Here is a 25,990-nt window from a genome sequence, read left to right on the forward strand (position 1 = left end):
TAACAGAAAGTATTCAATCAAACTAGGGGACAGAAACACATTAGATAATTTCAGTACACAACAGAAGCACACATTTGACTAGCTTTTGAAAAAGCTGCCCCCCACCTCTTAACATTTTCTAAACATTTTCATTTGTAGCATGCTTTCAAACCCTTCTCCCATTCTTACAATCAACTTCTGAAACAGCTTGGAACTTTGTTAATTGCTCAAATGACCAAATTTCGGCTACATATCCAACTGCCTAGAAGTAAGCCTCATAAAATTCAAGGGGATCTACTTCTATATGAATATGTATATGCTACATATTTATATTAAATATTTTCAATATATATTTACAGCACCTACCAACATTTCTGTCTTCAAGCATAAAAGTATCAAATAATATCTAAAAACCTTTAAAAAATTTATGGGACTTTTTGCTCCCTTTCATATCCATTAACTGTTATATATAAAAGTTTGCGATGGGGAACAGAAATTACATATCATCCTTTCAAAAACAAATTTGTCCAATTTAAAAAAATAAACCATCAGTAACAAAATTTTTGATTTTTAAGAAAGATTACTAATAAATTGGTGTGGAAAGAGTCTAATGATATATCCAGACTGAAGAAGTAAAGAAGTTTGACACTAATTTGCCATGGCTCCATCCTGTAGTATCTTAGGATTTGTAGTGTGGTGAGATATTCAGCCTTGTCTGTTAGAGCACTGTGGTGCTATACCAAACTATAAATCCCAGAATTCTGTAGGATAAAGTCATTGCAATTAATGCGGTGTCAAACTGTGTTATTTCTGCAATGTCGATACACCTTCAGTTTCCAGTGAAAAATGATTTTATTTCACTTAAACCTATAGAAAGATTTGACAATAACATTAATTAAACTGTTCAATGTATGTTCTTCTGCATGAGTAAACAAAAGAATTGAAAGAATTTCCTGTAGGCATCAACAAAAGTCAGTACTTTTTGTTTTTAGTATAAACACAAATAAAAGAAATATTTGTTAAGGACTTTTAGGAGCAATATTACAGAAATAAAATATTAGTGCACAAGAAGAAAAAGAAAAAGTCACATAGCAGGGTTAACAACATGAATGTTTATTCCCCCCAACTCATGTCTTTTGCGTTGGTGTTTCAGAGAAAGGGACGTTGTCTAGCAGCAGGTCTTTTCTTGGTATCAGCACTGGAAGAGAAGAACATGATCTGTTAGATTTTTACAAAGAGAGATCAATCACGTTTCCATGACCTGGACAATGAAAGAGGTTGCAAACATTCTTTTTGCCTAATGTTAATTATACCAGCTTACAAAGCTTTATGTCTTACTAACTGAAAAGAACAATCCATTTCCCTTTTTGATGCAGTAATAATGGGTGCTTCTAAATGAAACTTTTAATGTACAATCACCTCACAACATGTCATTGACAGAATCATGCACTAGGACAAAAGATATTCTACTATCAATCCTCTTGTGTAAACCCATTAAGAAAGGAAAAACAGAGTATCTGCGTAACATCTTTTGATTTATAGTATCTGATAGGAGCCATAAGCATCCATCATAATTAGCAAGAACCTTAACAACATGTTCCTGTGGTTGTAGTCCACTATTTTTCACTTTCTAGACTCCCCCTCCCCCCCACTATAATAAGGAACAATTTTCGCCGGTACATAACATGTTTCTTTCTATAGTGTCATTATTTACTGTGCAGGTTTTCTTAAAAAGGAAAAAAAGGGAAAGACCAGCCACCTGGGGTTTAACTGCAAGTTTTTTTTTTTTATCAGTCCTTGACTCATCCAAAGTTCTGACCATATGGTACCTTAAGCACCCACTTGAGAGCTGTGCTCCTCAAGGCTGTCAGATTAGTTTAAGTAGCCCTATCTAAAAGCCTAGAGACAAAGGCTACAATCCTAGCATACACCCACTCTTTAATGGGGGCAGAAGGGCAGTGTGTACAAATCAAAAGGCCTAGAAATCTCTGTTAAGCTCAAGATAGCAGGAGACAGGAACATAGGCTTTGTTGTACAACACATCGTTTGTATACAGATGGCCCCAGCCTCAGCTCTTGATACTGCCAGTTAGGAAAGGGTCACATAGCAGCCGATAGGAAAAATGCCTGGCTGAGTCCCTCTGCACAGGCAACAATAGAAAGATGGGCAAATACTCTAACCTGGTATGAGGTCTCTTTTTATGTTCCTATAGGTAATTCTATATGAATCTCTGTACCTTAGTCTTCACATGGCAGATATGACTCACATCCTGAGTTGGACTATATCAGGACACTGCCCTCATCCCGCCCCCCCCCCCCCATCCCTGCCATTACTTTTTAAAATGTAGGTTGTTGTGGGGTTTGTTTTTAAGGAGAAAAGGGTGAGCAGCAACAAATGAGGAGAAGAATGGACTTGTTTAAGAAAAAAATGTTGAAGATAAATTAAAGTTTTTCAAAATTATAATGATTCCCAAGTTCAATTATAAATTTCAAATCTTATTCAGATGTGCCATAAACTAGTTGGAGTGCATAGTTTGGGGGTAGAAAAGGCAAACTTGGATTTATTGCTACATCTCTAGTTAATTTGTCCTACAGTGACTTAACCCATTTGAACCAGGGTTCTGTTCAATTAAAAAAAAATTGCACTGAGTGAACTGTGGGGCATTTTCTGATCCTATTTGAGGGTTAGCAACAGGGAATTTCCTCAGCCTAAGTGAGAATTCCAGTATCTCCACTCCTGAATGGGACTGAACAACTGACAACTAGAGTATGACACAGTTCACTGAAAAATGGCATGGGACATTTTTTTGTCCCAAAATTGGCACAAAATGATATCCCAATGAGATAGTGCAGGGGTTCTTAACCTGGTGTTCATGCCTTAAGCAGGGGCATGCATAGGCTTCAAAGATCTGGAAACAGAATGAAAAAAATGGTATTTCATTGATTTTCTTCATGTTACTTCTGAATCTTTCCTATCACTGTGAAATCTAAGGCAAAAATTTGGTCTTTTCAAGGGTTCGTTGGGATGTTTTCTTCATTCCAGACTATTCTATGTGAAGGAAACCAAATTCTAATGCAATAAAATAAACTGCATACAAAATGTCTGCATACAAAGTTTCAAATAGCCAATGCTAGATGCCTGCTTTAACATTTAAAACTTTTCAAAGTCGAGATTTTTTTGCTTACACAATTTGTTGGTGTCTGTGTGAACACCTTGGACAACAGATGTTCTGAGTATAACTTCTACATCCGAACCAATTTTCATAAGCTGTAAAGAGAGAAAACAAAATAATTTGATTGAATGATACGTAATTATTCTTGAAGACATTTTCCACCATTGTACAGTACAAGAAAGCACTGGTTTTCTTACAGTACTGCAATGACTTCTGTCTTTGAATCATTCAAAGGATGTAATTTCCAGTACTGAAAGGACTATAGTGTCTACAAAATCAACTTTGATTTTCTAGAACTAGCAAATAATATTCAGAATGCTCCTTGGAGAGAATTTTTGACAGTGAACCACCATATTCAGAACAAAGAAAATGGTGCTGTTTCAGTTCAATCTTTTTTAAAGCTACTGCCCAGAAATGTCATATAATGACCTCATAATTTGAGGCTTGCTGGATAAATATACTATTCATTTCAAAGTCAGAGTAATTTACTTATATTACTTGTAATGTGACCAAGCATCCGAAAACAGTACTGGTGTAGTAGACATGTGGCACTTACAAATGACTATCTGTAAATCTAGGGGAAACTAAACTGGCTATAAAAAACAACTCGATAAATTCAAACACAACCCTTGAAAACATGAGCATGAGAGGATGGTGATAGTCAACTGGTCCCAATCTTTTAACATTTTCTGAAATCTGCACAGTTAAATCACTTTTAAAAATAAAAATAAAACTGGAATTTTAACACTCTCATATGTATCCTCAGTGGCTGGATTTAAGCAAAGTTGTTTCTTTCAGGCTAGAAAACTAAAACAGCAATTCTTAAAGGGATTACATTTCACTACAGAAGTAGTGATCACAAATTAAATTATTTGATTTTTTCTCCTCCTGCACTAATGTCTACAAGCAAATTCCTGTACCAAGGATTCATTCTATGAAAGAAATCACTTCAGGTGTGTGTGTGTCTCTCTCTCTGCCTGAGAGAGATAGTATGTGTCCTAGTATTACATGCAAATCACTGCATAGACAGATTAAATGGTTTTCTTCATTTGCTTAGTCTCTTCAACAGACCCTTCAGGAATGCCATTCTGCCTAAGCCCTCTTCTTTATAGACTCCCATAATTGGTGTACTTATACACATAACAGTGGTTACAAGTAAAGAATTCTACATGGAAGATTTTCTGAAAAGGAAACACAACAAAAGCTTATTCACATGTTTTGTTCTGCACAGGTGGCAAAACAGAACACCTACCTTTGCTGTGCCAACAGAATTCAATACTTCAGTTACAGAAGAAATACTTTATTTAGAAATGTGTCTCCTAAGCATATGGAGAATCTAAACTGTGATTTCACTCCCTCACCTTCTATTCATCTGTTTTTTCCTCCAGTGGCAAGAAACAAAAGATATTAGCAGCCACAATAGGGCAAGTGAAGGGAAGAATGTTAAGAGATGAAAGTACAGTATTCCATTTCAAGATGGCTGAAAATGAAATCCATCATGGTCCCCACACAAGAAGATGGAGGGCTTCAAGGAAGAGCGTCTAAAGATTTTAAACAAGTCCAAAGAAATTATTTTAATTAGATTTAATTTTTTAAAAATGTTTTCCATGGTTTTCCATATTGCACTACATAGAATCATAGAGTTGGAAGAGACCACAAGGGCCATCCAGTCCAACCCCCTGCCATGCAGGAACTCTCAGTGAAAACATCCCTGACAGATAGCCATCCAGCCTCTGTTTAAAGACCTCCAAGGAAGGAGACGCCACCGCTCTCCAAGGAAGTGTGTCCTACTGTCCAACAGCCCTTACTGTCAGGACGTTTATTATTTCCCTTCAAGTAGGCTCTGGGGTCATTCGTACTTACTTTTTTGACTGAAGAGATTCACATCTCCGCGCCAATCCAGAACAGATTCAGAATCGGTTTGGTGTTCCTGCTACGTTTACCATGATCGAATCTCTCAGTGCCATTTTAACCCTGTTGCTATTCACATTTGCCTCCTTATCAATTTAAAAAGGAAGCACTTCCATTTCCAGTAATGATACAGTGCAATATTTTAGCTCTTAAAAGAATAATAGCTAAGGGGTCTGGTGCTAAATGCACCAGTTTAAATGGGCATTTTGGCTGTCCCCCCACCCAAACTGCATCGACGTAACAGTATGAATGTCATGGATTTAAACCAGTTCCAAACCAGTTTATTTCCGTAGTGTGAATGGCCCCTCTGAATTATGACAACGCTTTAAGTCGAAGGCTTTCATGGCCGGCATCCATAGTTTTTTGTGGGTTTTCAGGCTATGTGGCCATGTTCTAGAAGAGTTTATTACTGACGTTTCGCCAGCACCCAACTCCCCAACTCCTTTCCAGGCAAGCATTCCCTGAAGATGCCAGCCACAGATGCTGGCGAAATGTCAGGAATAAACTCTTCTAGAACATGGCCACATAGCCCAAAAAACCCACAAAAAATGAACCCTTTAATAGTTTTCTTGGCAAGATTGATTCAGAAAAGGGTTGCCACTATCTTCCTCTGAATATAGCCAACACCACCTGGTATTCCATGCTAGTCTCCTTTCCACATACTATCCAGGCCTAACTTACGTAGCTTGAAAGATCAGACAAGATCTGGTACCTTTAGAATATTTAGACTACATATTGTACTATATGTGTACACACACACACACACACACACACACACGTTAATGGAAAATATTTGGGGAACAGCTCCCGTTTTACATACAGGAGACTAGAAGGCATCATCAGTCCTCCCCTTCTAAAAACAAAACAAAAACCAAATCAAAACGCAAAACCCTATAAATCTCTGGAAGGTTAAAACAGGCCAATTACCCCTGAAATACCCCTTTGCCTGGAGTCTTCTGGGAGCACAACTCATCACTTTTGGGCTGGAATTTTTGTTGGGGGGGGCATAGATGATCTGGATAGTGCCAGTGAGGGCCTTGGTATGTAACATGATTTCCACCCATAGTTATATCAAGTGTTGTATAAGAACTATAAATAAACTATTTTTGTGGAGCAACACTACTGCCTCTGCTAATGGCCAAAGGGCAACTGAGATCCTTTTTGTGTACTGGATGCATTTCTCATCTGCCTTTCAAGAACAAACTGGCTGTTCCTTTCCCAGTTTTCATTTCAAGCTGTGACAAGGAGAATGGCCACAGCCAGATTGGAAAAGAAATTCACATAAACCTTGTTTTTTACAACAGAACTTTTCAATTCATAGTTTGAGAAACTGCTAATATACATGTTCACATATCTTTGCAACAGGAAGAAACGGCAAGTGTACAATCTTTTTTTTTCTTTCCAGATTATATGCAAATAAATGCATACCAACTGAAAAGGTATATTTTTGTAAACTGTGCACAAACATGCTTTACTCAATGGGGAAAAATTCCATACGTTTGGAAAAATGCATTTAAAGGGGCATACCATAATACACATGGATTAATCTTGGTAACCCCCCCCCCCCAACAAAACAAACTATAAAGTCTCACAATCTGATATTAAACAACATAAAGAAGTTATAGATTGAATTAAGAGAAATGAAGCAAAATTTAGAGTATGGACTGTATCTAAAGCTTTGTCCCTTGAAGAACAACCCCACTGAACAAACTGGATATGTTAAATCAACACATATGCAAGTTCCACTGATTCAAGATGGGACTAAGAACTGCATATACCCAGAGAGATTTCCACATCTATACCAGTGAGAAATGACCTTTTCCCTGGGCTTTGACTTTTAAATATATGGTGTCTTGACATGCAAGCTCAGAACACAACCATGCTACACATTTATAGTGTGGTTTAAATTGTGTTCACTGCTGCTTCTTCCTTGTAGAAAGACTGTAGAACTGTAGTTTTACAAGGGGACTGAGCCCTGGCTTCCTCCCAACTTTCAAGCATCTTTGGGGAAAGGACAAGAGATCCCGTGATAAATTACACAGACCTGCCCTCAGCAGCAGGAAAATATTCTTATGAAAGTACCTCAGATATTCTTTCAGAAGAACTCTCATCTTTACTGTTTTTGAATTCTTCATTTATCTTAAGTCTTGCAGCTGAATGAAGGGGAAGAAAAGAGGGGGGAGGAGATTAATTTATCTTTTATATTTTTAGCATACCATTTAAAGTAGATTTGGCAAACAGCATACAAATCTATAGCAGATTACTGAACCCAGATAGCAAACAACAACTTCATATTTCTATTGCCACCCTCACATTTGCAAACACTGAGGCTGGGGCAATGGAGGGGGGGAGTGTTTTCCCAGCAATGTACGCTACTATGATTTGTTTCTTGAAACTCAAAATGCTGCTCTTCGCAGTGTTCAGGTTTATGTCTAGCAAGAGATTTCACAACACGATAAATCTCTTCTAACTAAATAACTGTTGTGCAGCATGTGGAACAAACTGAACATAAAACATCCTTACAGGCAGCATTAGAAGAAACCATTGTTGCACGTGATCTATGCAAAACCAGGCAAGAACTATCTCAGTTTAAATGAGACATAGTATAAATATCAGTTAAAGAAGCTCATTCTGTTAAATCCCATTTTAAATAGGTAATAAAAGAGAACAAACAATTTTGTATTAGGCATCTGATAATTATAAGGTAGTCTTCTAAGATACTCCACCCTTTTCAGTACTAGCACCAGCTTAAATTTAAAAAAGTTTTGTGATGATTCTACAGATACTTTGATTGGGCAACAATTCAAATGAATACAACTCCACACCAGTGAAACTGTCACTAACTGCTTCCCAATGTGCTTGGAAGGGATGTGAGTTTGCTTGTTTATGTTGTTGTGAAGAATTTGAGGAGATTATGCAGGAGGGATAATGTGTGACCTATGGACTATGGTTTCGTGAAATGCAACGATAAGTCCATGGAGTTAATGGACTAAAATTAAAGGACCAATGTTCTCTTGGACACACATAAAAGACAAAGAATATATATGCACTGTTTATGACCAGTAATGATAAGAAATTGCCTTGACTGGAACAAGGCACAGAACATCAATCTTTTCTCCATAGACATGCAAAAGACTGAAGAAAGAGGGATGGAGCTTTCTGTCCCTCCTTCCACCATCCAAAACAGTAACAGCAGGTTAGTATCTTTATGGACTTTTTGTTTTAAGGAAGTCTGCTGCTTTGGGCAAAGATGCAGTAGCACACTAAATAACTGCTTTGAAGAATGAAGTTATGTCAGTCTATTGCCCTATTAACTAACTACAAGACTTGTTTTTACCACATACACAACACATACACACACACACACAAAGGATTTTTACCTTCTAGGGCTCTGGAGTCATTTTGGAAAACCTGTTGCCTTGTCCTGTGCAAAGATTTGAAAAGTTTCAAGACCTATCAATGGAAGAGAACATTAAGAATTGTATGTAGTTCCTTTTTAGCGTTCTCACCCCACTTGTATCTTGCAAAACTCAGTATCACAGATCTTTTCTAAACAGATCAAAAAAGAAAGAAAGAAAGACAAAGTAACAACTTCAAGTTTTACAAATATGTAAGAGAGCACTACTGAGACTTTCCCAGCCAGTCCTCCACAATATATACAAAATCAAGAGCACAGTTTATAGCAGTGTGGTAATACAAATCCACAGCTGCTAGGATGGATCCCATCATTTGTACAATTGAGATGTGTTCTCATTTAAGAGGCCAGCCAAAAAGGGGAGAAGTAAACAATATTGGACAGGCAAAAACAAAGACTTGGGGGTATTAGCCTGCTTGAACTGGCTGGAATGGTCCTACTCACATAAGCTGACTGTATAAAATACATAGCCAGCCAACATTTTTAGGACAAAAAGCTGCCACAGTTTACAAGACAGGCAAAAGCTCCAAATATTTGTCATATGTATATTTTTTAAAAAGGGAAAAAGGCATGTTAACAACTAACATACTATGCATTAGCAAACTTTAAAACATTTCAGCAGGGTAGTCTTTAAATACAGACAGACAACTCATAGGAGCTTTAAAATACTACTCAGTCCTTCAGCAGGGCTTAGTCTTGCATATCTCTCAATCAACCCACACTGCAAAAATGAAGCAGTTTGACAACACTTTTAACTGTCATGGTTCCATCCTGTGGAATCATTGGATTTGTAGTTTGGTGAGGTATTCAGCCTGTTCTATCAGAGAGCCTTGGTGCATCACTAAACTACAAATCCCAGGATTCTATAGTATACAGTCATGGCAGATAATATGGTATCAAGCTGCTTTATTTCTGCAGTGTGGATACACCTTCAGTTGCCCAGGTATTGCAGTTTTTTAAATCCCCCAGCCAGCGTGGTCAATGGCCATGGAGCTAGGAGCTGAAGTCCAAAACATCTGGAGGACCCAAGGTTGAGGAGTACTGATCTACACTACAGTGTTACAGTATTTTAATAGCATTCCAGCTGTCATGGTCCATCCAATGGACGGCTGGAATTTGTAATGCAGGAAGGGGTACTTACAATTCTCTGCTAGGGAGTTCGACTGCACTTTCTGAAACAACAGCACAATATAGAGTAGTATAGCAGTTTGATGTAGTACTCCATCAAACTACAAATCCCAAGATTCCACAAAATAGTCGTGACTGTTAACTGCTATAACTGTATAGTGCAGATGCACCCATAGGTCCAAAACACACTGCAGAAATACTTCAGTTTGAGATGGCTTTAACTGCCCTGGCTCAATGCTAGGGATTTCTGGGAACTTTAGTTTTGTGAAACATTTAGCCTTCTCTGTCAGAGAGCTGTAGTGCCACAATAAATCACAATTCCCAGGATTCCCTACCACTGAGCCAGGGCAGTTAAAGTGGTCTCAAACTGGATTATTTTTGCAGGGTGGTTTGGACTTTAGTCTCCATAAAACTGACAGACACACCTGCTTGGAATTAAGGCACTAGTGAACACAGTGAAACCTCTATGGGATCATACTCTTCACGTTGCAGTGACTTTGCAAAGAAGATGCTGCCACTTTCCATTGGTCACACTAGTAAGTGAAACAGGTAATCCTAGGCCACAGTCCAATACTGCCTTCCTTGAATTTGTGTGTGTGCTGTGTCTCTTCAAGTTGCTTCCAATTTATGGCGATCCTAAAGTGATCCTATGATGGGGTTTTCTTGGCAAAATTTGTTCAGAGGAGGTTTGCCTTTGGCTTGTGTGAAGCTGAGACAGTGTGACATGCCCAAGGCCATCCAGTGAGTTTCCATGGCCAAGTGGGAATTGAACCCTGGTAATCCAATACTCAAACCACTCTGCCACGTTTCTGAATAAATGCATCTAGAATTTATGGCAGCCAACAAAACAGTCACAGAAATGAGCATCTCTGCCTTGCATTTAATATCCCACAAAACGCTGCAATGCAGCTGGAGGAACTAATGATGAAAACACTGAAGCAGGAGTAAAAGCCAGTGTGGTGTAATGGTTTGAGAGTAGGACTAGGACCTGGCCATGAAAACCCACTAGGCATCCTTGGGCGACTCACACACACTCAGCCTCACAAAACCCCATGATGTGTTTGCCTTAGGACCACTATAAATCAGAAAGGACTCGAAGGCACACAACAACAATAATGTAATGGGATATGTTTGGCTTAGGGCAATAGCAAGTACATTCCTATACTGCTTATCAGTGCACTTAAGCAATGGCTCCTAACCTTTGGTCCTCCAGATGTTTTGGACTTCAGTTCCCAGAATTCTTGACTGTTGGCCAAGCTAGCTGGGGCTTCTGGGAGTGGAAGTCAAAAAGGACCAAAGTGTGGTGGTTTGTTGCTCTCCTTCTCCTCTTTTGGAATCAATGAGATAATAGCAACAATAACAGGATAATAATAACAAAAAAGAGGTAAACAGTGAAACAGGTAGCAAAGAAATTATAAGTTTATGAAAAGTTTATAGTATTAGCTACTAGGAGAGATTAAGGAAAATACAAATGGCATGATTATACGGTGTATATAGGGAATTCTAACACCAAAGGGAGGGGGGGGGGGAAGGGAAACGAAGAAATTGAAGTGAGGAAGGGAAGAATGAAAGACAGGAGAATGAAGAGATAGGTGGAGAGATAATAAAATTGGGTATAATATGGAAATATTATACCTTCGCTTAAGCGACAAGACTCTCCTAGACCGACTGTTAGAGGACTATGGAGAGGCAATACGAGCAACAAAGAATTCGTTCTATGGTGCTCGTATTGCGTCCGCGGAGTCGCGTCCAGCAGAGTTGTTCAGGGTGGTCAGGGAGCTAACTCAGCTCCCTCCCGCCCTGAACCAGATCCTTGAACCCTCTAAGGCCTGCTGCGACTTGTTTAACGACTTTTTCGTGGATAAAACTTCTCGTATAAGCGAAGGTCTGAACACCGACATTATGGCAGAACCTAGGGTAGAAGCGTCCAGAGCCTCCGTGGACTATATTATACTGGATCAGTTTGAGTCGGTGAGTACCGAGGATGTGGACAAGATCCTCGGAAGTGTTTGGAAAACAACCTGCTCTCTTGATCCCTGTCCCTCATGGTTAGCGGCCCAGGGGGGACCGGCGGTGACACTCTTGTTACGCCGGATAATTAATACATCTTTCAGGGATGGGCGATTTCCATCGGATCTTAAATTGGCCATAGTAAGACCGATCCTAAAAAAGCCCTCCCTTGACCCCCTGGTTCATAATAATTATCGGCCGGTGTCGCTGCTACCATTTTTGGGGAAGGTGATTGAGAGGGCGGTTGCGATCCAGCTTCAGGCGGTCTTGGATGAAACGGATTATCTGGACCCATTTCAAACTGGCTTCCGGGCGGGTCACGGGGTTGAGACGGCCATGGTCGCCTTGGTCGATGATCTCCGTCTGGGCATTGACAGGGGGAGCGTGTCCCTGTTGGTGCTCTTGGACATCTCAGCGGCTTTCGATACCATAGACCATGGTATCCTTCTGGGGCGCCTGGCTGAGGTGGGAATCGGGGGCACTGCGCTCCAGTGGTTCCGTTCCTACCTCTCTGGGAGGTCCCAGATGGTGCAGCTGGGGGACGTGTGCTCCAGTGAGCGGGCCCTTAAAACTGGGGTCCCTCAAGGAGCCATTTTGTCCCCCATGCTATTTAACATTTACATGAAACCGCTGGGAGAGATCATCCGGAGATATGGGGCGCGGGGTTATCAGTACGCTGATGACACCCAAATCATTTTCTCTATGTCTCCGACTGATGCAGTGACCAGGGATGGCGTCTCTCCTCTCGTGGCCTGTCTGGAGTCAGTAATGGGCTGGATGAGGGAAAACCGACTCAAGCTTAATCCAGAAAAAACGGAGGTACTAGTGATAGGTTCCCCTGGACCAGGAATGACGGTGGTTCCACCTGTCCTGAATGGGGTCACGCTCCCCGTGAAGGACTCCGTGCGCAGTCTGGGGGTGCTTCTTGACTCTTCCCTTCACCTGACTGCTCAGGTGAATGCGACGGTCAAGAGCACCTGTTATCAGCTTCGGCTGATTCGCCAGCTGCGCCCATACCTGGCTCAGAGGGACCTTGAAACTGTTGTACACGCTCTGGTAACTTCGAGACTGGATTTCTGTAACATACTCTACATGGGGCAACCCTTATACCAAACTCGGAAGCTGCAACTGGTGCAGAACATGGCAGCGCGACTGGTCACTGGTGCTCCCAGGACCAGCCACATAACACCCGTGCTTAAAGATCTCCATTGGCTGCCCATTCGCTTCCGAGCGCAATATAAGGTGTTGGTTATTACCTATAAAGCCCTAAATGGCTTGGGCCCAGGATTCCTGAAGGACCGCCTCTCCCCGTACATTCCGCCTCGCACCCTCAGAACATCTGGGCAGCAACTCCTGAAGGTGCCTGGGGCTAGGTTGGCTGCTACTGCCAGAAGATCCTTTTCCACAGCTGCCCCAGCCCTCTGGAACATGTTGCCCACGGAGCTCCGCTCATCTACCACCCTGGCCCAATTTAGGAAGGGCTTAAAAACCTTCCTATTTAATCAGGCATTCCCCGACTAAACATCCTGTGGGCCTCCCTCCTCTCTCGTGGCCGTGAGGTTGGGCTTAGGGGTTTTTTATTGTTTTTAAGGATTGTTATTATTGTTATTGTATGTTTTTAATCTTGTATCTTGTTTGCGCTTCGGTGCATTTTGTTAGCCGCCCTGATCACTCGGAAGGGCGGGGTACAAATAAAAATTTTATTTATTTATTTAAATATTAAGGAATATAAGAATATGGGTGTAATGTGTATAAAGGTATAAAGGTATGAATGTGATTTTGTTTTTGTTTCTTATTGTGTTTTGTTTTGTGTTGCTTTTGGGTGTTTATGGATGTTTAAGAGTAATTTGTGATGTATTTGGATGTTTCAATTACAATAAATAAATAAATAAATAAGAGAAAAGGACCAAAGTTTGGGAGTCACTGGATTATGGGTTGGCCACTCTGGGCTCTCCAGATTTTGCCAGGGGTTCATCTCCCAGAAGCCTCAGCCATGTTGGCCAATAGTCTGGGATTCTGGGAACTGAAATCCAAAACCCCTTAAAGGGCACAGTTTGGGGACCACTGATCTAGATGCTAAAAACAGGACGAACCAAAACAAATGACAGTACTGTACTTGCCCTTAGGGAGATGTCTAATTAACAATTTGTAAGCTGCTCTGACAGCCTTTTGGCTAGAGTAGGGTATAAATAAATAAACATTATTATATTATTATACTTGCCCATAGAGAATCATTGGAAAATACTTTCCCATGGGAAACATAGGAAAAACATACTTGCCCATAGGGAAACATAGGGGAATACGTGTCCATAGGGGAACATAGGGGAACACTTGCCCATAGGGAAACATAGGGGAATACGTGTCCATAGGGAAACATAGGGGAATACGTGTCCATAGGGAAACATAGGGGAATACCTGCCCATAGGGAAACATAGGGGAATACCTGCCCATTGGGAACCATTGGGGAATATCTGCCCATAGGAACCATTGGGGAATACCTGCCCATAGGGAAACATAGGGGAATACCTGAACATAGGGAAACATAGGGGAATACGTGTCCATAGGGAAACATAGGGGAACACTTGCCCATAGGGAAAGCTAGGGGAATACGTGTCCATAGGGAAACATAGGGGAATACGTGTCCATAGGGAAACATAGGGGAACACTTGCCCATACGGAAACATAGGGGAATACGTGTCCATAGGGAAACATAGGGGGATACGTGTCCATAGGGAAACATAGGGGAATACGTGTCCATAGGGAAACATAGGGGAATACCTGCCCATAGGGAAACATAGGGGAATACCTGCCCATAGGGAAACATAGGGGAATACGTGTCCATAGGGAAACATAGGGGAATACCTGCCCATAGGGAAACATAGGGGAATACCTGCCCATAGGGAAACATAGGGGAATACCTGCCCATAGGGAAACATAGGGGAATACCTGCCCATAGGGAAACATAGGGGAATACCTGCCCATAGGGAAACATAGGGGAATACCTGCCCATAGGGAAACATAGGGGAATACGTGTCTATAGGGAAACATAGGGGAATACCTGCCCATAGGGAAACATAGGGGAATACCTGCCCATAGGGAAACATAGGGGAATACGTGTCTATAGGGAAACATAGGGGAATACCTGCCCATAGGGAAACATAGGGGAATACGTGTCTATAGGGAAACATAGGGGAATACGTGTCTATAGGGAAACATAGGGGAATACCTGCCCATAGGGAAACATAGGGGAATACCTGCCCATAGGGAAACATAGGGGAATACGTGTCTATAGGGAAACATAGGGGAATACGTGTCCATAGGGAAACATAGGGGAATACGTGTCTATAGGGAAACATAGGGGAATACCTGCCCATAGGGAAACATAGGGGAATACCTGCCCATAGGGAAACATAGGGGAATACGTGTCTATAGGGAAACATAGGGGAATACCTGCCCATAGGGAAACATAGGGGAATACCTGCCCATAGGGAAACATAGGGGAATACGTGTCTATAGGGAAACATAGGGGAATACCTGCCCATAGGGAAACATAGGGGAATACGTGTCTATAGGGAAACATAGGGGAATACCTGCCCATAGGGAAACATAGGGGAATACCTGCCCATAGGGAAACATAGGGGAATACGTGTCTATAGGGAAACATAGGGGAATACCTGCCCATAGGGAAACATAGGGGAATACCTGCCCATAGGGAAACATAGGGGAATACGTGTCTATAGGGAAACATAGGGGAATACCTGCCCATAGGGAAACATTGAAGAGGGGATTATTTGCTCAAACCACTATCCCTTCCCTATCTATATCCCTGCCCCTCTGTGACCACCTCCCACTGCGTGGCCATTGGCCTTCCTCCTCCAGGCGCCACTGACCTCCCTCTTCCCCATCGCCGCAGCCGGGCGCTCCAGCCTCCGATCCTGAGGAGGACACAGCCTGGAACCACGCCCACTCCCTCTTCCCGGCCTCGGCATGAACCAATAGGAAACGTCGCCTTGAGGGAAACGACCAATCAGCTCTTTTCTTGCCTATCCAGCCGCCTCCTCGCGCACGTAGAGCTCAGTCGTGATGATAGAACTACGGCCGACAGTTGGTCCTCAAACGGTACCCTTTAAGAGATTTTGGACTTCATCTCCCAGAAGCTTCAGCCATGTTGGCCAATAGTCTGGGATCCTGGGAGCTGTAGTCCAAACTATAATAGGATTGAACGTCAGACATTATCACACTAATGTCTCCAGACATTATCACACGACACTTTTATAGCGCAGATATTCTACATTTACTGCTCTGGCTGCCTCCTGTTCCATCCTGGGATTTGTAGTCCACTGAGGCCTAGGAGCTCTCTGGCTGAATGTTCAAAATACCCCTTCCTAAACTACAAGTCCCAGAATGCAACAGGAGGAGGCAGCCAGAGCAATTAGCAGCACTATAAGAGTGTAGCACAGTAATTTCCACTCACATGCCGGCTCTCTTAGATTTCCAATAGCACAGTTATCTTTTCACTTTGAAGATTAGCGACCTGACAGGACATCTTTCTTGGTAAATTCGAGGTTTTTACAACGAGAATATAGACATCTATAGAAATATATACAGGGGGCGCCTTACCTAACTTGTTCTGCCTCCAAGGGTGCATCCACACTGTGGACATAATGCACTTTGACACCGCTTTAAGTGCTGCAGCTCCATCCTATGGAATCCTGGGATCTGTACCCTTCTCTGCCAAAAAGGGCTGGTGTCCCACAAATCTACAAATCCCAGGTCTCTGTAGGATGGAGCCACGGAAATTAAAGCGGTGTCAAATTGAATTATTCCTCAGTGAAACCCGAAGACAGACAGAGACGTCGCATTACTACCGCAGTACAGTGACTCTGTATGTTGCTGCAAAACAGTGGTCCCCGAACTGTGCTCTTTATTAAGGGATTTTGGACTTCAGCTCCCAGAATGCCAGTCTATTAGCCAACACGACTGAGGCTTCTGGGAGCTGTAGTCCAAAATCTCTTTCAGGCAGTGGTCCCCAAACTATGCTCTTTAAGGGATTTTGGACTTCAGCTCCCAGAATCTCAGTCTATTGGCCAACATGGCTGAGGCTTCTGGGAGCTGAAGTCCAAAATCTCTTAAAGGGCCCAGTTTGCCTGAAGCCACCTTTCCCTCTTCTCTAACCAACTGAAGGCTGCCTATTGAGCAGTTTTGCAGGAGCCTGACTGGCAGGGGAATGACGGACAGCAGGGCGGGCCAATAAGACTCAGACCGGGAGTGAACGGCCCATTCTAGCTCGCTATTGGTCGAGAGGGAGGGAGGGGCGGGGAACAGAGATATGGAACGTTGGGCGGGCAGAGGTGCGCATGCGCATTAGGTAAGGAGAGCAAGGCCAAGATGGCCGACGAGATCAGCAAGGCTCAGGTGGCCCAGCCGGGCGGAGACACCATCTTCGGCAAGATCATCCGCAAGGAGATCCCCGCCAAAGTCATCTTCGAGGACGAGAAGGTAAAGGGAGACCCTGCGGCTGCTGAGGTCCCCTGAGGGCTCCAGTCCCTATTAGTGCTATTAAAATCTTTCTCGTTCCCGCCTTCACTTTCAGACCTCGTCCTCCCTCTATGCTTTCCGCGTCCTTCTCTTCTCTTGTCTTCCCCGTCCAAACGCTCTCCTTTCGTCTCAACATTTGGCATTTGGACTCCATCTCCCAGAACCCCAAGGCATTGGCCAACATGGCTGAGGCTTCTGGGAGCTGTAGTCCAAAATCTCTTAAAGGGCACCGTTTGCAGAGAGAGCTTTCGTGGCCCATTCCCATCGATGTCTCGTTTCTAGTGCTTGGCATTTACAGTATTTACTTATTCAATTTCTATGCTGCCTTTCTCCCAGAAAGGGGCTCAAGGCGGCTCACAAATAATAGCTCTTTAAAAATGCATCACAATAAAACAGTTAAACCATTGCATAAAACAACAACAACAAAACAACAGCAATGAAATAATAACAACAACAATAATAATAAAATGTATTTATATTCTGCTTCTCCAGAGGATCGAAGGGGATAATAGCAAAAACAGCCATAAAATACAATAATCGCTTCCATAAAACATCCCTCAAATACAATAATTATAAACATTAAAAGCACAATAAAACCACAATACTCATCCCACACAGAAAGCACTCCATATGAAAAAAAAGCCCTCCCATGGTTGCACAGTAAATGCCTGCTTGAATGTTATTGCGAGATACATTGGCCCTGGACTTGGAGGTTCTACTTATTGAGGAAGATGGCTGATAAATCTTAACAAAATAGCCCCCCCCCCCTTTTGGTGGGGGCATGATGACTTGGGGCTTCTGGGAGTTGTAGTACAGAATGCAACTTTTCCACTCCTTGCACTCAACCTTGACTAGTCCATAAAGAAGGATGTGTGGCCTCAGGGTGTATCGACATTGTGAATATATTGCAGTTTGACACCACTTGAAGTGCTGTAGCTCCATCCTATGAAAACTTGGGATTTGTAGCTTTACAAGGTGTTCGGCCTTCTCTGCTAAAGAGCACTGGTGCCTCAAAACTATAAATCCCAGGTTTCTGTAGGATGGAGCCCTGGCAGTTAAAGTGCATTATTTCCTAACACTCTAAGTGTCAGGTGGCCTTCCTGGTGTTGTGAAACATAACTGTGCTCAGACCATTATTCAGTTGCCTGAAGCATTGAAATATTCAGGTTTGTGGTAATAGAAGAAAATGTTGAGATTGTGTTCACTCCCTTTTCAACCCGTTTCTCTTAATTGTCCCAGATGGCTTCAGAACAAAAGATGGAAATGAGACTACTTTCGCTTTCTTTTTTCAGTCATTTGGATCTTGTTTGAGAGCCAAGTTAGTGGGTGAGGAGTGAAAGTTAATCTTTTTCCTGTTCAACTTGTACAGAATACAACCTGCACATGAGTTGACTATTCCTAGAGAATATATCTATTTTGTGTGAACCAACGATTGCATACAAAGAAGTAAACAAGCAGTGGTTTCCAATCTTTGGCCCTCCAGATTTTTGGACTCCAGATCCCAGACTCCTTGACTATGGGTTAAGCTTGCTGGGGTTTTTGGGAGTTGAAGTCCAAATCACCTAGAGGACCAATGTTTGGGAACCACTGGAGTAAAGTATAAAAAGCGTAGTAGAAGTGGTAATAGGGAGTGAATGAACTGATGGTTTTTTGAAGCCTTCTCTAATATTTGCATGTCAAATGGTTTATTTATTTATTTGCTAGATAAATGGAAGAGATTTTCCTGTCTAATTATGAAATTACTCTTGATTGGTATTAAAATAAAGATTCACTAATTCTTGTCAGCTGGATGTAATAAGTAACTATGTGGTAAACTAGAAATCAGATACTGAAGTAGCCTGTAGTATTTCTGGAACTCGAGGTTATGTTGCTAACTCTGTTCTATGTTTGAACCTTACATATGGGTTCTGGTTTTGCTACGGTACTGAAGCCTTCTCCTTCCAGTAGAAATAACAGTGCAGTCCTATAGATCCCTCTTCCAGAAGTAGGCCTGACACAAGTCTGATGGGGCTTACTCCCAGGAAAGTAGGTACAGGATTGCAGACTTAGTCATCGTTACAGCAACTATACATCTATCCCTGCATAGGATGGAAGTGGGCAAGTTTATATACAGCAGTTAACAGGGGAGAATATTGATTTATAATATGGCTCATGCTACTTGATTACTCCCACTTTCCACCTCTCACCTGGGGAAGCAGTTAAATAAACCATAAAACACAGATAAAGGCTTAGGTTATGTCTGAATTATACTCTTCGCTTGTCATTTTCAAACAAGCTGGCAACTGTAAAATAAGAACCAACTGATTTGTAATTCTGGGACGTTGGAAAAATGACAGACCAACATTCCTAGTGGGATGTTGCATTTTTTGGCTATAACTGGCAAACCTGAAGGTTTCTTCTTTCAAGCTTTTTCTTCTTCTTAGTGTCCCCATTTTGGCAACAGTTTTGTTGGCTTCTGCTGCCTGTTATGAGAAGGGATATCATTGTAACGGATTATTTTAAAGAGTGGTTTAATAGACTTCAGTTTAATAATTTCTTTTTGATTTAAATTGGCCTGTAAATCCTTATCCTATAAAATAGTTTTGTTTGAATTAATAAATTTGTTTCGAGAGACCATCACTATTGCTCACACAGTGAGTTCCAGGAATTCTTTGTACAATAAGTGGGCAACATGAGAGCCTCTAAGTGACGTTGTGCTGTAACTTCTATCATCCTCCATCATGGCTACGGTAGCCTGGACTGATGGGAGTTGCAGTTCAATGACATCTAGAGGGACAAAACATGCTCATCCTAATTTTATACAGAGTTTCCAGGAAAATGTTTTTAATTTGGAGTTTAAAAATGAATGTTATTGTTGGTGTTTAGAAGAATTTACTAAAAAATAGTGACTTTTCCCTCTTTTCAGTGCCTTGCGTTCCATGACATTTCTCCACAAGCTCCAACACATTTCCTAGTGGTCCCTAAGAAACCTATTGCTCAGCTCTCTCAAGTACAAGATTCTGATGAAGCTGTAAGTATGAGGATAAATTCTACAGCTAACCACTTCTTTCCAAGTTTTTCACATAGGTGTTAAATTGATTTTTTGGTCTGCCTCAGACCCGTTTTGATCTTTCCCCTTTGTCTTGTTTTTTTTAAAAATGCCAGAGTTTTGAGGGGCGTTTCTCTCTTGGAAATAGTGACTAGTACAATTTTAATGGCGTAATATGCAGTGCTGTCATAAATCAAGTAACATGAAATGACAGCTGCCTGATGCAAAAGTACTTGGTTTCCCCTGAATGTTCCTCAGTTGAAACTTCTGTTGTTTGAAGTCATACAATGATTCTGTACATTTCTGGAAAGGTGGGATAAACCAAATAAATCATGGTTTGTCTCAGTAAGTGATACAATGGTCATAAGCACATGAAGTTGATCTTAAATTGTCTTTGAAATCGGTGTTTTCTATTAAAATGTATATTACATGGCCCAGGAACAAAAGTATAAACAAACTTGGAGTACAAAATATTTTATTTTACAAATTTGGAAGTAGCCAGTCAGAAACACTAAGTTGCTTTTCGCAATGATTGATGCATAACTATATGAAATTGTGTGTAGCTCAAGTGATTACTCTTTGCTGTCACTAGCCCAAGGCTCAGAAACAACTACAAGTTGAGTCTCCCTTATCTGAAATGGTTGAGACCAATGGTTTGGATTTGGGGTTTATTTATCTATCTATCTATCTATCTATCTATCTATCTATCTATCTATTTATTTATTTTTATTTTGGAATATTTTGGAAGATGTGTTTATACATAATTCATTATCTTGGAGATGGAATCCAAGTCTAAAATGAAATTCACTTATGTTTCATATACACCTCATGCACTTAGCTTGAAGGTAAATTTATACACAATCTTTAAAATACTCTTTTGCATGAAACAAAATTTGTGTACATTGAACCACCAGAAAGCAAAGGTGTCACTATCTCAGCCACCAGTGTGGACAATTTTGCATTTTGGAGTATTCTGGATTTCAGAATTTCAGATAAGAGATACTTAAACTGTAATTGTTTGTATGTGGGACCATGATATAACAGTAGCATTAATACAAAGCATTACTAGAGCACAGTCATATGGAGTCTTTTAAAGTTAGCAAATGATAATTCTAGATTATCAACTTTGCTTAATTCCTTAGTGGGATGAATCAGAACTATGTAAATCTGAATAAAGTTTACGTGCAGATCTTAGAAGTAACCAAATAATAACTTGCCTATAATCAGTACTTGAGGCAGACAGTGGATCCGTTGACATAGGGCCAGTTCCTTCCACAGCTGTGCCATGTTCTATGAGAGTTCCCCCAGTGCTGAATCTCTGAAGAATACAGTCGAGTGCCAGGAGAGCTCCCATCCCGCTTAGAGTAGCTGTGAGAAAAGTAACTTTAAAACTGGAAGTGACCAGAAATGATTGTTATTCCCATGGTGACGTGTACATTAGCCAACCCTGGCATAACGTTATGACTGCAATGTAATAAGGATGCAAAGGGCTGTTTTTAACAAAGTTACAATAGATGCTGGGGTAAGGCCTGGAATGGTAACTATAACTAATTAATTTTAAGGGTAATTTCCAAAGGTCTGTATTATTATTATTATCCAAAATTATCAGGGGATGACAAATGTGGAAGTTCTTATTAAAATCCCCAGCAGTAACAAGAAGGATCAGTAAAGCTCAAGTTTACATTCCAGCTCCAAGAATGAAGCAGAGCAGAGGAGCATTTGGATGGAACACATTTCCCCAGTACTTGGGTGTTCTGAGAAATAATTGTGGCTCTTTTGTAACCAAAATAGCAGAAAATGATGTGATTTTTAAAAAAAGAAAAGAAAGGAAAGCACATTGATGTAACATAGTTATTGAATGCATAACGGCTTCGTAATTTGACTAGGAGCACAGAGAATACCCTCAAATTCTTGAAAAATGAAGTAAGAATCTGCAAAATCTGGCCCTATATATGAATTGAAACTTTTCTTCATTCATTTGAGAAATAAAGGAGTTGGTGGATGGGGCATGATTTAGATGTTCCTCAAGCAGTATTATAGACATATAAAAGCAGTAAGACCTGCTGGATCAAACTGAAGCTCATACATCACATCCTGTTTTGGACACTGCTTAAGACCCATTGGATATGCAACTTATGCTGCTTTATTTACACAAATTGCTTTTGCTTTGGTCACTAAAATCTTGCATGCTGCTTTAATGACTGTGGAATGAAGTGGCTTCTCTATTCTTTTTCAGCTTCTTGGACACTTAATCATTGTGGGCAAGAAATGTGCAGCTGATTTGGGTTTGACCAGGGGGTTCCGAATGGTGATAAATGAAGGTCCAGATGGTGGTCAGTCTGTATACCATGTACACCTCCATGTCCTTGGCGGCCGTCAGCTGGGTTGGCCCCCAGGCTAAGAACTAGGGGAAAGGGAGAATATTGTCCTCAAACCATCTCTTGAATTTAGTGAATACCTGTCTTGAAGAATGCAACCACTGTCAATAACCTTCAGCCATTTAACCTTTCTTGAGGAGAATAAAGAGTTTGTTCAATCCATGTTAATAAAGTTACAAGCATGTTGAATCATCTTTTTGTGGTCTTCTTTTGAAATGGGTATTGGTGGTTCTACAGAGCTTTAATATATTATTTGTTGCCCTTTTTTTTGTCCTTGGAATTCAAGCTGGCACACATAGGATTCTTACTTTTTATTTTCTTGTATCCAGCCATTTTTCAGTTTAGTGTATCTATTTTTCTTTCTTCACAACACACTTGTGAAATGTGTGGATGTTTACATTTTACAGATGAGATGGTAATTATACTGACTTGCTCAGGGAATGAATGTGAATGGAAAAGGGCTTGGATTCTGATCCCAAAGTTGGAATCATAGGCTGCATTCTCACTGCAGAAACAAACCAGGTTGACTCCTCTTTAATTGCAATGTCTCTATCCTAAGGTATTCTGAGAATTGTAGTTTCTTGTGGCACCAGAGCCCTCTGACAGAGAAGGCTAAGTGTCTCCTAAAACCACAGTTCCCAAAATTCTGTAGCACTGAGCCATGGCAGTTAAAGTGGTGTCAATCTGGATTATTTCTGCAGTGTGGATGCAGCCTTGGTCTTTTCTGATCAGCAGTTTCACTGTTGGCTGGGAATTGCTGTGCAGTGCTGTGCAGGTGAAAGTTTTGTTAAATATATGGTTCCCAAGGTGGTATGGAAGACCCACAAAGAGGGCATGAGCATGGTAGCGTCTTCCCACCCATCTGTCCTAGGAGCTGGAAATGCATGGGCATCATTATTTGTAGACTGTGGTAATGTAACTGAAGCTCTATATGTAAGAGGCATCCATTCAGTAGCTTTTTTCCCCCTGGACTAAGGAACATACTCGGTAACAGCTGGGGCAAAGGTTCCTTAATGTTTCCTTGGTTGCTGCAACACAAAAAATGAATTGATAGGGTTGGGAAAGTCTTAGAAATATATCAGACAAATCTGATAAAACATAGCCCTTGTGGAATGACATAAACCCAAGCAGGTGGGATGATAATTTAGCTTTACTAATTTTGATAGGATTTGTTAGATAGTTAAAAAATAGGAATCATAGCTATTTGATACGTTCAATTACATTAAAAATGCTTACTCTGTTGTTTCCTCTTTTTTGCTGATAGTGCATTAGTTTCTTCTGATGCTAAACTGCTACATATGAGAGTGTGTGCATGTGTCTTCAAGTTGCCTGTTGACTTATAGCGACCCCATGAATTCTATAGGATCTTCTTAGGAAAGGAATACTTGGAGGTGGTTTTGCCTGTTTGTTCTTCTGAAATATAGCATACAACTGGTATTTGTAGGCACTTTCTCATTCAGGTACTGAACACAGCTGAGCCTGCTTAGCTGCCAAGATCAGGTGGGATCTGCTGCCTTTAGGGCAGTGATGGCGAACCATTTAGAGACCAAGTGCCCAAACTCAAAGGTCTTCCCGCATGGGGTGTTACCTGGTGCGGGGGGGGGACTTCTGGGAGGGGACTTTTGGGGGTGAGACCTCTGCCTTCTGGGGGTGGAAATTCTGCTTTTTGGTGGTGGGACTTCCCCGGAGAAAGCTGAATGCCTGAGAGGGCGGGGGAAGAGGGGGGAACAGGCTCTCACCTGTCCCTCCTCTCCCCCACCCCCCCATCTCTCTGCATGCCCTGAGAAATTGCTTCCCATGCTGGATAGGGCATGCGTGCCATAGGTTTGCCACCACGGCTTTAGGATATTTAGATCCAGGTTGACTCAAAGTATTTGCTTAGTGAGAAATGTGTTAGGCAGATAGTTTTGGTCAGATAGTCCCAAACAGTCCAATGCTGAGTGATTATGGGAACTATGATACAAATATAGAGTGCCACAGTTCTTCCACTCCTATTTTAGTGCTTGGGTGCCTGATGGGTGACATTTTGTAATGTCTGAGGAATCCTTCCACAAACCAGAGTTGCAAATATCAAGTGTTATTTAGTCAGTGTGGCTGGAAATCATGGGGCTTATAGCCAGGTGGATCTGGAGGAAGCCTTGTGTGTAGCAACCCTCTATGTATGTGCTATACCCAGTCCGAAATGGAATGGTGATCTTGAGTGTGCCTATGGCGGTTTCCTTGTGTTCAATTGAGCAGAGGTACTGTTTGATCTAGAGATTCCAGATTTGCTTAATAATCAGTTGTCTTTATGCCTGGGTAGATAAGCTTGCCTGCTATTGTCCCAATTCTTTGGAGGTGAATCTGCTGCAGGCTAGCTGTCATGGATGAAACTTCAGAGTGTAGAAAGAAGAGAGTTTAAGGTAAAGTTAGAAGGTAGTTTCTACATGTAGTATTTGAGAGCAAGTCTTCTCAGCCTCAGGCTACAATATCTTTCTGTTTAAGAAAATAACCTCTGTGCATAGCCCTGGGACCAAAGTAATAACATTTTCCAGCAGCCAAGAGAAGTGAAAAACCCAACAAATGCAATTCTTGAAGGGGGTGGGGAAGGCTAGAGAAGGAACCCAGTAACTGCTTTAAGTAACTGCTTTAAGACTAATTTTAGCATGAATTCTTATGGATATCAACCCACTGTTTTATGTGCACCAATGAAGTACAGTCAGCCTGCTGTATTCATGAATTCTGCATCCATGAACTCAGTTGTCCATGGCTTAAAATTTTTCTTTTAAAAAATAAAATCCCAAAAGCAAAACTTGATTTTGCCATTTTATATAGGGGGTGCCATTTTCTACCCCATTGTATATAATGGTTTGAGTGTTAGCCTACAACTTTGAACACCAGGGTTCGATTCCCAGCTTGGCCATGAAACCCAATGGGTGAATTTGGGCAAATTGTAGCCTCAGCCTCAGGGGATGGCAATGGCCAACCACCTTTGAACAAATTTTGCCAAGTAAATCCAATTATAAGTTTGCCTTAGGGTCACCATAAGTCAGGAATGACTTGAAGGCACATAACAAAATGGGACAACAGAATGGGACTTGAGCATACATGGATTTTGGTATCCATAGGGGGTCCTGGAACCAAACCCCAGTGGATACCAAGGGCTGACAGAACAATACTAAAACCAGGTGTTTAAGCACAGTGACCCATAGTTGTTTGAGTAGGATCCACTTTCACACTTCAGTACAACAGACCAGCCACTTGAAAGGCTTGTATTACTGTTCATGGCTCTTTGAAGTTTTATGGCCAAGGTCACAATTTTAATTTTTCTGTATTCTGCTACATTCTGATTCCTGATTCTGCTGTGATAGATCAGTGCTATCTCTTTGAAGCTGTTTTAATGTTGCCAAATATTATCCCTGGTTTATTGACAGGATTTTATTTTGAACGGG

At 41.3% G+C, this 25,990-nt stretch overlaps 2 protein-coding genes across 3 annotated transcripts; one reads left to right on the forward strand and one right to left on the reverse strand.

Moving 5' to 3' along the window:
- Positions 1–1,076: 1,076 nt before the first annotated feature.
- Positions 1,077–15,607, reverse strand: LOC149323709 (complex III assembly factor LYRM7-like). 2 transcript variants are annotated; one of them, XM_089491291.1, is made up of 5 exons: positions 15,506–15,607; positions 8,443–8,515; positions 7,145–7,215; positions 3,165–3,246; positions 1,077–1,177 (listed from the first exon to the last, which is right to left on the reverse strand). In XM_089491291.1, the coding sequence occupies exons 1-5, from the start codon at positions 15,602–15,604 to the stop codon at positions 1,107–1,109; spliced, it is 396 nt and encodes a 131-aa protein (XP_089347417.1). In that variant the 5' UTR covers positions 15,605–15,607; the 3' UTR covers positions 1,077–1,106. The 2 variants fall into 2 exon arrangements, with proteins under 2 accessions (XP_089347417.1, XP_089347419.1); XM_089491293.1 differs by lacking the exon at positions 15,506–15,607 and adding an exon at positions 15,374–15,423.
- Positions 15,608–16,965: 1,358 nt separating this feature from the next.
- Positions 16,966–22,748, forward strand: LOC149323710 (adenosine 5'-monophosphoramidase HINT1). The gene is made up of 3 exons (XM_089512154.1): positions 16,966–17,114; positions 20,059–20,163; positions 22,418–22,748. Exons 1-3 carry the CDS (start codon positions 17,004–17,006, stop codon positions 22,580–22,582), a joined length of 381 nt encoding a protein of 126 aa, XP_089368280.1. The 5' UTR covers positions 16,966–17,003; the 3' UTR covers positions 22,583–22,748.
- The last annotated feature ends 3,242 nt before the right edge of the window (positions 22,749–25,990 follow it).

This window comes from Sceloporus occidentalis, unplaced genomic scaffold, assembly GCF_023333645.1.
Source record: "Sceloporus occidentalis isolate IW3139 unplaced genomic scaffold, rSceOcc1.0.p SCAF_1, whole genome shotgun sequence".
NCBI classification, from domain to species: domain Eukaryota; kingdom Metazoa; phylum Chordata; class Lepidosauria; order Squamata; family Phrynosomatidae; genus Sceloporus; species Sceloporus occidentalis.